General features: G+C 45.7%; 2 protein-coding genes across 2 annotated transcripts in view; both read left to right on the top strand.

The window, feature by feature from the left end:
• Positions 1-12,637, top strand: part of LOC310701110 (uncharacterized protein) — a 77,977-nt gene that overhangs the window by 2,811 nt on the left and 62,529 nt on the right. Inside the window, exons 2-5 of the mRNA XM_083491399.1 lie at positions 198-355; positions 485-611; positions 10,965-11,134; positions 11,264-11,390. Coding sequence (XP_083347525.1) covers positions 284-355; positions 485-611; positions 10,965-11,134; positions 11,264-11,390 — 496 coding nt within the window. The 5' untranslated portion in view covers positions 198-283. The remainder of the gene's footprint in view (positions 1-197; positions 356-484; positions 612-10,964; positions 11,135-11,263; positions 11,391-12,637) is intronic.
• On the top strand, positions 699-4,390 carry LOC310701853 (uncharacterized protein). The gene is made up of 2 exons (XM_083493303.1): positions 699-1,451; positions 2,060-4,390. The coding sequence occupies exon 2, from the start codon at positions 2,173-2,175 to the stop codon at positions 3,091-3,093; it is 921 nt and encodes a 306-aa protein (XP_083349429.1). The 5' UTR covers positions 699-1,451; positions 2,060-2,172; the 3' UTR covers positions 3,094-4,390.

Below are 12,637 nucleotides of genomic sequence, written 5' to 3'. Positions count from 1 at the left end.
CCGCCCCTACCTTTGGTATCCGTTAGTAATTTATATTTCATTGTGAATATTAATGCTGCCTGTGTAAATGTGTCCCACCCTAAATAAACCTGCCTTTCTGTAAACTGCCCTGAGACCTCAGGGTATAGGGCGGTATATAGATTCTAATAATAATAATAATAATAATAAATTTTTGCATTGTTATCCCTGTGTTGAAGTGCATCGTGGGAACAGCTGAGAGAGTCCCAGAAGTGGCCTGGTTTATGATTCCTCCTCCTCCTCCGTCTTTTCCACTGTCAGCACAATGGCCTCCGAGCCCCCCTCTGAACGGTCTCTTAAAGATGGAGTGGAAAGAGGAGCCAGGCAGCTTCCTCAGGTAGGGAAAGAGCAATGGGAGCAGGGAGGAGGGAAGAGGCACAGATGGGACCACCCAGCTTCCCTCCGTGTTGAGTGGGAATGATGGGGATCTAAGAGAAGCTCTGTTTTCTTCCTCTTCTTTTTCCAGGCCCTCTTGACCTTTGAGGAGGTGGCTGTGTTTTTCACGGAGGAGGAGTGGGCTCTGCTGGATCCTGGCCAAAGAGCTCTGCACAAGGAAGTCATGGAGGAGAATTATGAGATGGTGGCCTCTTTAGGTAAGGGCAGATTTTTATCTCTCTTGGCTGTTAGACGTTGGAGCTGTGAATCTGCTGTTTGAGCCATTTATTCATGCTGTATCGTAGCCGAGTAAGATTGTCATCCATGAACACGGTCTTAATGGTGTGTCCGTAAGGGACTGTGGAATCTAATTCTGGATCCACACATCCTTCCATAGTGGGGACATAGGTTTCCAGGCAGGAGTTAATTACAGTGAGGGTTTGCCAAATGTACTTTCCTCTTAGTTTGTTTGTCCCTTTCGTCCGGAGTTTGTGTTTCTTCAAAGTCCATTACACCTTTGGTAAAGGATATTTTCTATCTGGAGCAATCGCAGGCCAGTGTTTCCCAATTTTCTGTGCTTATACTGCATTTCTTTAGATTTGGCTTGAGAGCATCTTTAAACCTCTTTCATTGTCCTTCGGTATTTCTCTTTCCATTCTTAAATTGGGAATTGAGTGGTTTCTTTTGAAGGCAATATTCAGGAATCCGAACAACATGACCAGCCCACTGAAGTTGATGTTGAAGATTGTAGTTTATAGCAATGCTGTACTTTTGTCAGTAGACAACTGTTCAAAACCTATGTAGAATCTACAAGGAGAGTCACAGCCATGAGCCTTCCTGGTCTGTGTTATTTATTAGCTTTTAATAGGCCACCAAATACTTTGCTGTCTTTGTTTCACAAGATTAATATTTTTAAATATTTTTACAGCCACATATGACATAAACAACATTTCTGCTTTACTTATTCCACATAGCAGAGACTCTGATATTCAGATCTGAGCTCACCTCCTCGCTTGGAACAGAAAAATACAGGGATGTTGTCCTGGACCAATTGAGAGGTACATACTTCCACTTTGCTGTGAGGCTGTGCCTTTGTATGTCTCCTTTCAGTGTGTACAAATATAAAAAGATCCCGTTTGGATCAGAACGAGGGCCCATCTTCTCCAGCACCCTGGTGCAGGTTTAGGTGATGTGAACAGTTTCCTGGAATGTATCAGCCAGATATTACAGATCAGGGAGGAAGGAGAAAACTGTATACAGAGTCATAGCAATTTCACAAGAGGGGTAAGATGGAGAAAGTGTGTCCCTCCAGAGGTTGCTGCACTACAACTCCCATCAGCCCTGGTCATTGGACTTCTTTAGTTTGGCTGATGGTACTTCGAGTCCAACCACATCTGGAGGGCCATAGATGCCTCACCTCAGCATAGAAGATATCTCCTGGTGCTCAGTGTTACATGCGAGTTGAAGGTAGAACTGGATACTAAGGTTTCTGGAGATTATTTTCAGATTTCCTTTCCTTTCCCAAAAATTTGGTTCATAGGAGAGGGAGGAAGGCTGGAGGTGTTAAAATAAGAGAAAGTGCTGATTGGTCTTGCTGTATCTTAAGTTCTCTTGTTGTTTTTCTTGAATACTTAACAGTATCTCTCCCCCCCCCCCTTTAAACCAGGTGATGGAGAAGGCAATCAGAATTTTGAGGGGCCATCTGTAAAGTACTTCAGCGTGAGTGAACACCTTAGCACACAACTACAAACTAACGCAGGGGAGAAACCATTTAAATGTATGGAGTGTGGGAAGGGTTTCAGTCAAAGGGGAAAACTTACCGTACATCAACGGACTCACACAGGGGAGAACCCATTTCAATGTATGGACTGTAGGAAGAGCTTCAGGGATATGGGAAAACTTACAAGACATCAACGAACTCACACAGGCGAGAAACCATTTAAATGTATGGAGTGTGGTAAGGGTTTCATTGAGAGAGGAGCTCTTACAAAACATCAACGAACTCACACAGGGGAGAAACCGTTTAAATGCTTGGAATGTGGGAAGAGCTTCTGTTGGACTGGAGCTCTTGCAACACATCTACGAACTCACAAAGGCGAGAAACCATTTAAATGTATGGAGTGCGGAAGTAGTTTCAGTCAGAATGGAAACCTTACTTTACATCAACGAACTCACACAGGCGAGAAACCATTTAAATGCTTGGAATGTGGGAAGAGCTTCAGTCAGAATGGAGCCCTTACAACACATCTACGAACTCACACAGGTGAGAAACCATTTAAATGTTTGGAATGTGGGAAGAGCTTCAGTCAGAATGGAGCTCTTGCAACACATCTACGAACTCACAAAGGCGAGAAACCATTTAAATGTATGGAGTGCGGAAGTAGTTTCAGTCAGAATGGAAACCTTACTTTACATCAACGAACTCACACAGGCGAGAAACCATTTAAATGCTTGGAATGTGGGAAGAGCTTCAGTCAGAATGGAGCTCTTACAATACATCTACGAACTCACACAGGTCAGAAACCATTTAAATGTTTGGAATGTGGGAAGAGCTTCTGTCGGACTGGAGCTCTTACAAGACATCAACGAACTCACACAGGGGAGAAACCATTTAAATCTTTGGAGTGTGGGAAGGGTTTCAGTCAAGGGGAAAACTTACTGTGTGAGGCTGAAAAGGCGTTTCCCATAAACTCTGTATGAATAAAGTTTCTATGTTAGTATTAAGGGTGTTCTTTCAAAATAGTTGGTTTTGAGTTTCCCAGGGTATCAAACAACAGCATTGATGTAACGTTTATATGTAACTAATGTAACATTTATATGTAATGAATGACACAATATTAATACTAATGTTCAGATATATAGTTAATTTCTTAAAGAATATATGTGGTTTAGTGAAATGTCTTTATTCAATCATAGGAATAGTCAATCAGGGATTGTCTGTGAGGACCACAAGTGATCTCATGGTATAACTGATGATATATTTAGTATGCTTAATGATATGAATGGAGGATATGAATGGAGAAGTGTCTGAAGTGAGTGGGATCAGATGGCACTATGACTCTGAAGACAAGATAAAGAAATGATTAAATGGAAGATGAAGAATTATTGAGTTAGCCAGTGGACCAGGCGAAATCAGGATGGACAAAAATAATTGGGCAAAAATATGACATAAACAGGATGATAGCATGCCTGGGTGAAGTAGGACAATCTGAAAACTAAAAATATGATTGATTGATGAATGAGTGATGAATGAATGAGTCCTTATTGCTTATTACTTGTTAATCAATAAAGATTGGTAATCTGAAGAGAATTGTATCATTTTGTTTTTCTTGAAAACACTATGATAAAGGTGAAAAGGGACTTAACTCTGTTTTCGTGACAACTGTACATCAACGGACTCACACAGGAGAAACCATATAAATGTTTGGAGTGTGGGAAGGGTTTCAGTCAAGGGCGAAAACTTGCTGTACATCAACGGCCTCACGCGGGAGAAACCATATAAATGGAGTGTGGAGAGTGCTTCATTTGTAGTAGGAAACTCAATGTGTACTGGCAAAGTCACACCGGGAGAAACCATTTAAATGTAAGAATTGTGGGAAGGGCTTCAGTGAAGGTAGAAAACTTACAAGACATCTACAAACTCATACAGGGGAGAAACCATTTAAATGTATGGATTGTGCGAAGTGTTTCTTTCAGAGTGGAACTCTTACAAGACACCATCAAACTCACATGGGTGAGAAACCATTTAAATGACTGGAGTGTGGGAAGTACTTCAATTATAACAGAGTTATTAATAAACACCTATGGGCTCTCGCAGGGAAGAACCCATTTAGTTTTATGGAGTGTGCCAAGTTTTCCCCACAGAGTTCACTTTGTCCCTCATATCAACAAACTCATATAGGGAAAAATCCATTGTAAATGCATGGAGTGTATTTGATGTTCTGGTGTTTGTATGGAAAGTTGTACATATATGTATTAAAGCAATGAAGGTAATGTCTCATAATAGTAAGTATAATGAAAGATACAATGTACTGTTAGGGATGTGTAGAATGTGACCCTGGAGTTCTCATTGTGAGTGAACGTGGTGAGAGTCCATTCATATTTGGTCTTTGGCAGAGAGAGTTGGGAATGGAGAGTTGTGAAAAGTGGAGCATGACAGTGGTGTTTAGGAAGCAGGATTGGCTCTGGAATCATAGAAGTGTGGAGCTGAAAGGGACTCCAGGGTCTTCTAGTCCAATTCCCTGTTATAAGAACAGCAGCCCAAACCCCATTTTTCTAATTGCAATAAAGGAACAATGAAAACACAGAAATACTGGAAAGTAATCTTTAAAGCAGCCTATGTTGTTTATATTTTATGAATTCATTGTTTTACCTTCTCGTTCATGGCTACATTAATGGCAAAGTGGATAAAATCCCTGGTGGCAGCCGGAATAAAGGAGGTGCCGCGGGGAAGAACCAATCTGGGGAGGGAAGGTGGCACAGGGAAATGTGGGCATTGCCAGTGGTTTCAGGAGGACCGCCTGAGGGAAGCCTGAATGTGGGATATAAAGCTGTCAGTCAAGTCCAACATTCTGAGAGGACTAAGTGCCTCTATGCAGCAGGCAATTTTGTCCGTTGGTCAGTTGCTGCAAGAAATGTTAACTGGTAACTGCTCAGATACAGTCTTCTCATGACTCACTACTATCTAGTATATAGTTTATCTGTTATGTAACTGAAGACTGCCTTCAGGAACAACTCTGTCAACCTGAATGAATCTGATAGTAAAGTAGTTTATGTTAATATGATTCAGATTCATGTGTGCTTTCTTTAAGAGGGACAGAAAGGGATTATGAACCAGGAAGGTATAATTATAGATAGGACTCAAACGAGTTAGCAACCCGCTTGTCCCTGCATAAACTCAAACAGGGGCTCGTTTAAACTCTGCTAAATTATATAAACGTTCCCACACTGAAAGGCCTTGCCTTGCCTCTTTCCACCTGGCTTGGGGCGGTGTTATGTAGTGTAGTTTCACCCTGGGCCAACAGGGGGATACTGTATATAGTTTTCACTCAGGTCTGTAGATAGTTTTCACTCAGGTCCGCGGCAGTTATTTTAGGCGGGAACTCTGGGCTGTTGTGGTTACAATGTTGACAGCCGGCTGCCTATAAATACAGGCCGGCTGAGCTGTTCGCAGTTAGTTCTATTCCAGCTTACCATAATAAAGAGCTACTTGAAGAAATCGCTGTGCCGGCTGCTATGTCAACCCACGACTTAACAGGCGGGGCCTGACAGGCTTCATAACGGCTGTGGCTGCTACTCAGCAGAGAAGACCCCTCTTTTTAATTGGTTTTAAATTATATTTTATCTGTGGCGTTTTAAATGGTGGGGATGGTGTTTTAAGTTTTGGTTTATGGTTTGGTTTTTGCTTTGTTGGGGGTGGGATTAATGTCTAGTTGGGCCCGGGGGTTAGTTAATTTTTAATATTATGATTATTATGATTATTATGATTATGATTATTATTATTATTTAATAAATTATTATTTATACCCCGCCCATCTGGCTGGGCTTCCCCAGCCACCCTGGGCAGCTTCCCAAAGAAATATTAAAATACTCTAATACATCAAACATTAAAAGCTTCCCTAAACAGGGCTGCCTTCAGATGTCTTCTAAACTATGTCTTCTAAATATAACTATGAATTGTTTTCTGTTTGTTTCTTTGTTTTTGTATATTGTTTTATATACCATAGTTTGTATCTGGTTCTTAAGGGGAGGGGTCAGGGCAGCTGGGGAGTGGGTCCCAGCCAACAGAATGGCTGGGGCAGGTTCCACAGGTGGGGGGGATGTGCTGCGACACCCAATCTCAGTGATCACAGGTAGGAGGAGGAGTTATGCTAAGACCAGACCAGACCATGTCATTACTGAGGAGGCAGGTTTAGTTGTTGTTTGAAGACAATCCCTGCCTCCGGGTCTGGTCTTGACCAGGTGGATACCAAAATCAACAAGGTAGATCCACATGAACTGAAGTTGCTGCTGTGCAATGCCATGTCAGTGATTTATAAGACCACTTGCCATCCATGACTTGATCGTGGATGGAGGACTTGCCCTGGCATGTGTGACAGAGACTTGGTTGGATGAAGCAGATAGGCATGTCCTTCCCACTGCTTGTCCACCAGGTTTCTCGTACGCACGCAACCCAGGTCATGTGGGCGGGGAGAGGGGGTTGCAGTGATTTTTAGGAAGTCACTAGTTTACACTGGGTGTCCTATTGGGAAGACCCAGTTCTCTGAGTGCATGTTCTGGAAGTTGGGCAATAGGGGCAGTACAGGATTCCTTTTGGTGTATCATCCTCCACACTGCACCAAGGATTCCCCACCTGAGCTGCTTCAGGTCGTGGTGGATGTTCTCCTGGAGACACCTAGTTTGGTTGTCCTACCTAGGGGATTTTAACATCCATGCCGACACGACCTTACAAGGGGCCGCTTGGGACTTCATTGAAAACATGGCCTCCATGGGGCTGTCACTGAATAAGACATGGGTGATCTGACACTAAGTATAAGCGAAACTAAAGAAGTGCCATGGTCAGATCACTTCCTAGTGCAACTGGACTTCTCCTCAACCCTACCCCTCTGCAGGGAGGTGGGACCAATTCAGATGCCCCCCCCCCGCCACTTAATGGATCCAAATGGTAAGGGATGCTTTATGTCATGTTGATAGCCTTCCAGATGATTCCTTGGTGGCCCGCTGGAATGCGGAGTTAACCAGGGCTATTGACTGTCTGGCTCTGAAGTGCCCTCTCTGATTGCATTAATCCCGGATAGCGCTGTGGTTTTCCCTGGAGCTGAGGGCAATGAAACAATCACTGAGACGGCTGGAGCACCAGTGGTGGAAAACCCATTTTGAATCTGACCGGACGTGGGTTAGACCTCAACATTGAGCCTACCAAGTGGCGATAGTAACGGCGAAGAGGACTTTCTTCACTGCCTCTATCGTATCTACAGAAAATAGCAGCAGGAGACTGTTTCAGGTGCTTCGCAATTTAACAGAACCACTTTTGCCACTGGGGCCTGGTAAAGACCCCAATATTTTCTGCAATGTTTTTGCAAAGTTTTTCGCAGATAAAGTGCTCAGATCCGGAAAGAAGTAGACTCCACCATGGGAGCAGGGCCAGGGCGGGAGAGTGCTAGAGTCCTGTCTAGCCTTGTTACATGGGATCAATTTCAATCTGTTACCTCCGAGGATGTGGACAGGCTGCTTGGACAAGTGAAACTGACCACCTGTCTCCTTGATCCTTGCCCATCCTGGCTGATAAAAGCGAGCCAGGAAGGGCTGGGCGATGGGCCAGATTGTGTCAAAGGTGTCTCTTTTGGAGATAACTTTGATTAGACACTAATGGCATGTGAGGCATTATGACAGAGTAATGGTCCAGATGTTATTAATCCAAGCCTCTATTGTTATTTTAGAGATTTCCTTACATCATGGGCAATAACTGTAGTCTAGCTGCTGTGAACAAAAAGGAAATTAATTATTTAGTTTGAAGCGTAGAATAGGGGGTCAAACATGGTTGTAATAAGGTTAAGTGCTGAATAAGGACAGATAGAGATTTGTTTAGAGATTTTGGAGGTCAGATAAAAAGCTCTTCCCCAGAATTCATGGACCATGGTACACCCCCACCAAACGCGAAAGTGGGAATCCGAGACCTTCTGCATGCAAAGAAACTGCTCTACCACTGAATTGCACCCCCCCAAATATAACAAAGTCTAACTTTCTCCATCAGCTCCCTCTTTTTTTAAAAAAGGTACCCAACTGGACCACCATTTAGGGTTGCCTTGTTACTGTTCTAAGCCCCTTCCCAGGAGGAGGCTTTTTAGAAATTGGGGGGGGGGGTGTCGTTTTTTGCTACTGCTGCCAGAAATTGAACCCATGAATTTCTCACTAAATAAACGAGAACATAGAGCTTGCCTGCTAAGGAAGGGCATTTCTGTTTGCAGAGAGGGGGAGGTGGATCTCCTGCCGCCCCCCTCCCTCTGGGTCAAGGAGCTCCGCTTCCTAGAAAGGCAGGAAGTGGATTTTTTTTGGGGGGGAGGCAATTTGGAGGGGAGGGGTCTCCATCTTCATTCCCGGAAGAGAAGCGGGATTGGAGAAGAGGAAAAAGAGGTGCCGCATATTTGGGGGTTATTTGGGGGTGGGGGTGTTGTGGGAGAAGGATTTGCTTTCCCTCCCCCTGAATCTACAAATGGCAGCTGGGAAAGGAGGCGGGAGGATTGAGGGGGGGGGGGTAGAAAGGAAACAATGAAAGGAAAGGAGGGAGAGGCTTCGCCCTTTCTCTGTGGGAATGGGGGGCGGGCGGGATGCAGACCACCTGGCTACAAAGTGGGGTATTCCCCCCCAACAGAGTTTGCATTGCAAGACCCTTTTCGAAGCGCAGCGAAGACACTTGAAACGAACCACAAAAGGGTGCCCCCCCCCCGTGGAACTTAACTACAAAGGGATTTGCCGCCCCACCTTGTGCATGTTGACTCAGAATTCAGTCCTCCGTTCAAAGGGGGGGGGGAGAAGCCCCATTCCACCTAGTGATGCTCCTCTCTGTTTAACAGCTTCCACCTCCCTTCTCACTGCTGCCCCCCCCGCTCCCCCCTGGCTCTGCCTCCTGCGTCAGGGAGCCGGTCTGTGCGGGAGGGGGGGTGAGCTCCAGGACCCTGACCTGCCCCCACCTCCGAAATGTGCTGCTGAAGCCCCTGCCTCAGTGGGTCGGAGATCGGGAGGGCAAGCAGGGGAGAAGAAGTGGAAGCAGCTGAAGAACAGAGTCGCCTCTGGATTGGGAGAGAGGAGGGAGATTTTGAGTTGGGGGGGGGGATGAGAGATGGACAATGTCAAGGGAAATCGGCCTCCGGAGCTTCCTAAGTAAGAAAGAGGCTGATGTGAGAAGGAAGGGGGAGGCCCCCCAACTCCCCTTTCAGAAATCCTATTCTGACAGGCTGAGGTTGCTTTGGCACAAAGGAAAGAGCCTTGTTGGGTTTCCCATGTTGGGGGTGGGGGTTGCTGTGCTTCTTTTGTGCCCCAATACTGGAGGGAAGAGGCACATTTTCCATTTCCTGAAGCATGAAAAAGCACCTTGTTGGTTTCCCTCCTGCTTGGCAAGGGAATTGGGCCCATGGATGGCAGGAATTGAAACTGATCAAGGTCTCAGGAGCCCTTTAAAAAGCTTCAAGGCAAAGACTGGAGGAATTAAAGAAATGCCCTCTCCCCTGCTGGACTTGGGGAAAGGAGGAAGGGAGGGATGAGTTTTTGATGCTCCTTCTTTCCAAAAAGAGGCTTCTCCAGATATCCTCTTGGGACTTTGTCGGGAAGGAGAATCAAAGCTCCCAGGGGTGGGAGATCTGGCCTGTCTTGCAGGATTGGCCCAGCGCAGAGGTGCTGAGGGACTTTCTCTGCCGGTGCTGCCAGCCTCACTCCTGCCTGGCCTCATCCCCATCCAGGTTGCCAGGAGAGCCTTATAACACTAAAGGTCTTCTAAAGCCCACCACCTGGGCAATGCTCACACAAGAACCCTGCAAGGTGGGCCAGGATGACAGCCAGATTGATGGGCGGGACAGAGGACAGAGTTGGTGGGACTATGGGGCTGACTCTGAGCTTTGTTCAGGAGCTGCCTGCCTTCCAGGAATTTTTCCCAGCCCCACAGAAATACCTCAGGAGGCAGCTGGGAAGTGTTGGAAAGAGGGTGTGGCACTGGGGAAATTCCTGAGGGCCAGAGAGAGAGACAGAGGTGACTTGAGAGCCAATTTCCCCCCTGGTTCCCCACCCTGCAGTTTGGGTGCTCTGCTTCCACCAGGGAGACCCAGTCTCCCATCCCCATGCTCCGGAGGGATGCCCTGTGCCCAGTTTGGACCCCCTGATTATTTCTCCTCCTGTCCTTCCTCACAGTGTAGGGAAGATAAAAGGGGACACACACACACACAGAGAGAGAGAGAGGTTCCTAAGAGGAAGGACTAGGGGGCCATAAGCCACTGAACTTCATATCTCTGTCCCCTAAACTACAATCCATGTTAGCGCATAGAGTGCTCTAAATATTTCCATCTCCTCCGCTTGGATGGAACTTCTGCACCCTGGTGTCCTCCAGGTGTTGCTTTTCTTCTGACTGCAAATTCTGCCCATAATTTGGGAGTTTCCTTATTTTCTTTATTCTAAATGTACCCAAAGGTCAGAAAGTGGTTTCCTGGGTGGCTGTTTGGGGGAAAGGAACAGTGAGGTCTGCAGAGGTACTGGCTATAACGCTTTCTGCGAAGCTTCATTCAGAGTTTGGGATTTGAAGCTGAATGTCCCCTAAAGACTGAGGCAACTTATAGTATTATAAAGATCCTGTAGAAAGAGTTACATCCTTCCACTTCCCTGCCTTTGAAATTAGAATTTATGTGTATTAGTTTATTAGTATTGATATTTGTAATTTCTAACAGGTATGCTATCTGTGTAAATGTATCCCACCCTAATTAAATCTGCCTTTCTATGAGCTGCTCTCAGACCTCTGGGTGTAGGGTGGTATATAAATTCAATCAGTAATAATAATAATAATAATTTCTGCATTGTTCTCCTAAAAGGGCTGCTCCCTGCATTGAAGTGCATCTTGGCAACAGCTGAGAGAGTCCCAGTTTATGCCTCCTCCTCCTCCTCCGTCTTTTCCACTGGTAACACAATGGCCTCCGAGACCCCCTCTGAACGGCCTCTTCTCAGAGGTGGAGTGGAAAGAGGAGCCAGGCAGCTTCCTCAGGTAGGGAAAGAGCAACGGGAGCAGGGAGGAGGGAAGAGACACAGATGGGACCACCCAGCCTCCCTCTGTGTTGAGTGGGGATGAAGGGGATCTAAGAGAAGCTCTGTTTTCTTCCTCTTCTTCTTCCAGGCCCTCTTGACCTTTGAGGAGGTGGCTGTGTTTTTCACGGAGGAGGAGTGGGCTCTGCTGGATCCTGGCCAACGAGCTCTGCACAAGGAAGTCATGGAGGAGAATTATGAGATGGTGGCCTCTCTAGGTAAGGGCAGATTTTTATTCCTCCTGGCTGTTAGACGTTGAAGGTGTGAAACTACTGTTTGAGCCATTTATTCATGCCGTGTCTTCCTCTTTGGCGAAGCCTCGTAGCCAAATAAGATTGTCTTCCATGAACATGGTCTTAACGCTGTGTCCGTAAGTGACTGCAGAGTCCAATTCTGGATCCACACATCCTTCCACAGTGGGGACATAGGTTTCCAGGCAGGAGTTAATTACAGTGAGGGTTTGCCAAACGTACTTTCCTCTTAGCTTGTTTCTCCCTTTCATCCAGTGTGGTGTAGTGGTTAAGAGCGGTAGACTTGTAATCTGGTGAACTGGGTTGGCTTCCCTGCTCCTCCACATGCAGCTGCTGGGTGACCTTGGACTAGTCACACTTCTTTGAAGTCTCTCAGCCTCACTTACCTCACAGAGTGTTTGTTGTGGGGGAGGAAGGGAAAGGAGAATGTTAGCTGCTTTGAGACTCCTTCGGGTAGTGATAAAGCGGGATATCAAATCCAAACTCTTCTTCTTCATCCTGAGTTGGTGCTTCTTCAAAGTCCATGATGCCTTGGTAAAGGCTATTCTGCAATTGGATGATGATGATGATGATAATTTATTTCCGACCCATCTGCCCGGGTTTCCCCAGCCACTCTGGGCGGTTCCCAACAAAATATTAAAAATAGAATCAAACATTAAAAACTTCCCTAAACAGGGCTGCCTTCAGATGTCTTCTAAAAGTCAGATAGTTGTTTATTTCCTTGACATCTGATGGGAGGATGTTCGACAGGGCGGGCGCCGCTACCGAGAAGTGTGTCCCTTCAGATGTTGCTGCACTACAACTCCCGTCATCCCTGGTCATTGGCCATCTTTTCTTGGGTTGATGCTACTTAGAGTCCAACCACATCTTGAGGGCCATAGATGCCTCATCTCAGCATAGAAGGTTTCTCTTGGTGCTCAGTGTTACATGGGATTTGAAGGTAGAACTGGACACTAAGGGTTCTTGAGACTATTTTCAGATTTCCTTTCCTAAAATGTGGTACATGGGAGAGGGAGGAGTGCTGGATTTGTTAAAATAAGAGAAAGTGCGGATTGGTCTTGCTGCGTGTTAATTTCGCTTGTTTTCTTCCTTGAAGACCTAACAATATTTTCTTTCCCCCAACTTTCAACCAGGTAATGTAGAAGACAATCAGAATTATGAGGTGCCACCTGTGAAGTACTTTAGTGTGAGTGAACAATTTAGCACACATCTAC

Source organism: Podarcis liolepis (genome assembly GCF_965112155.1).
Source record: "Podarcis liolepis genome assembly, chromosome: 2".
NCBI classification, from domain to species: domain Eukaryota; kingdom Metazoa; phylum Chordata; class Lepidosauria; order Squamata; family Lacertidae; genus Podarcis; species Podarcis liolepis.
Note: the sequence above shows the minus strand (reverse complement) of the source record. Positions and strands in the feature narration are given on the sequence as shown.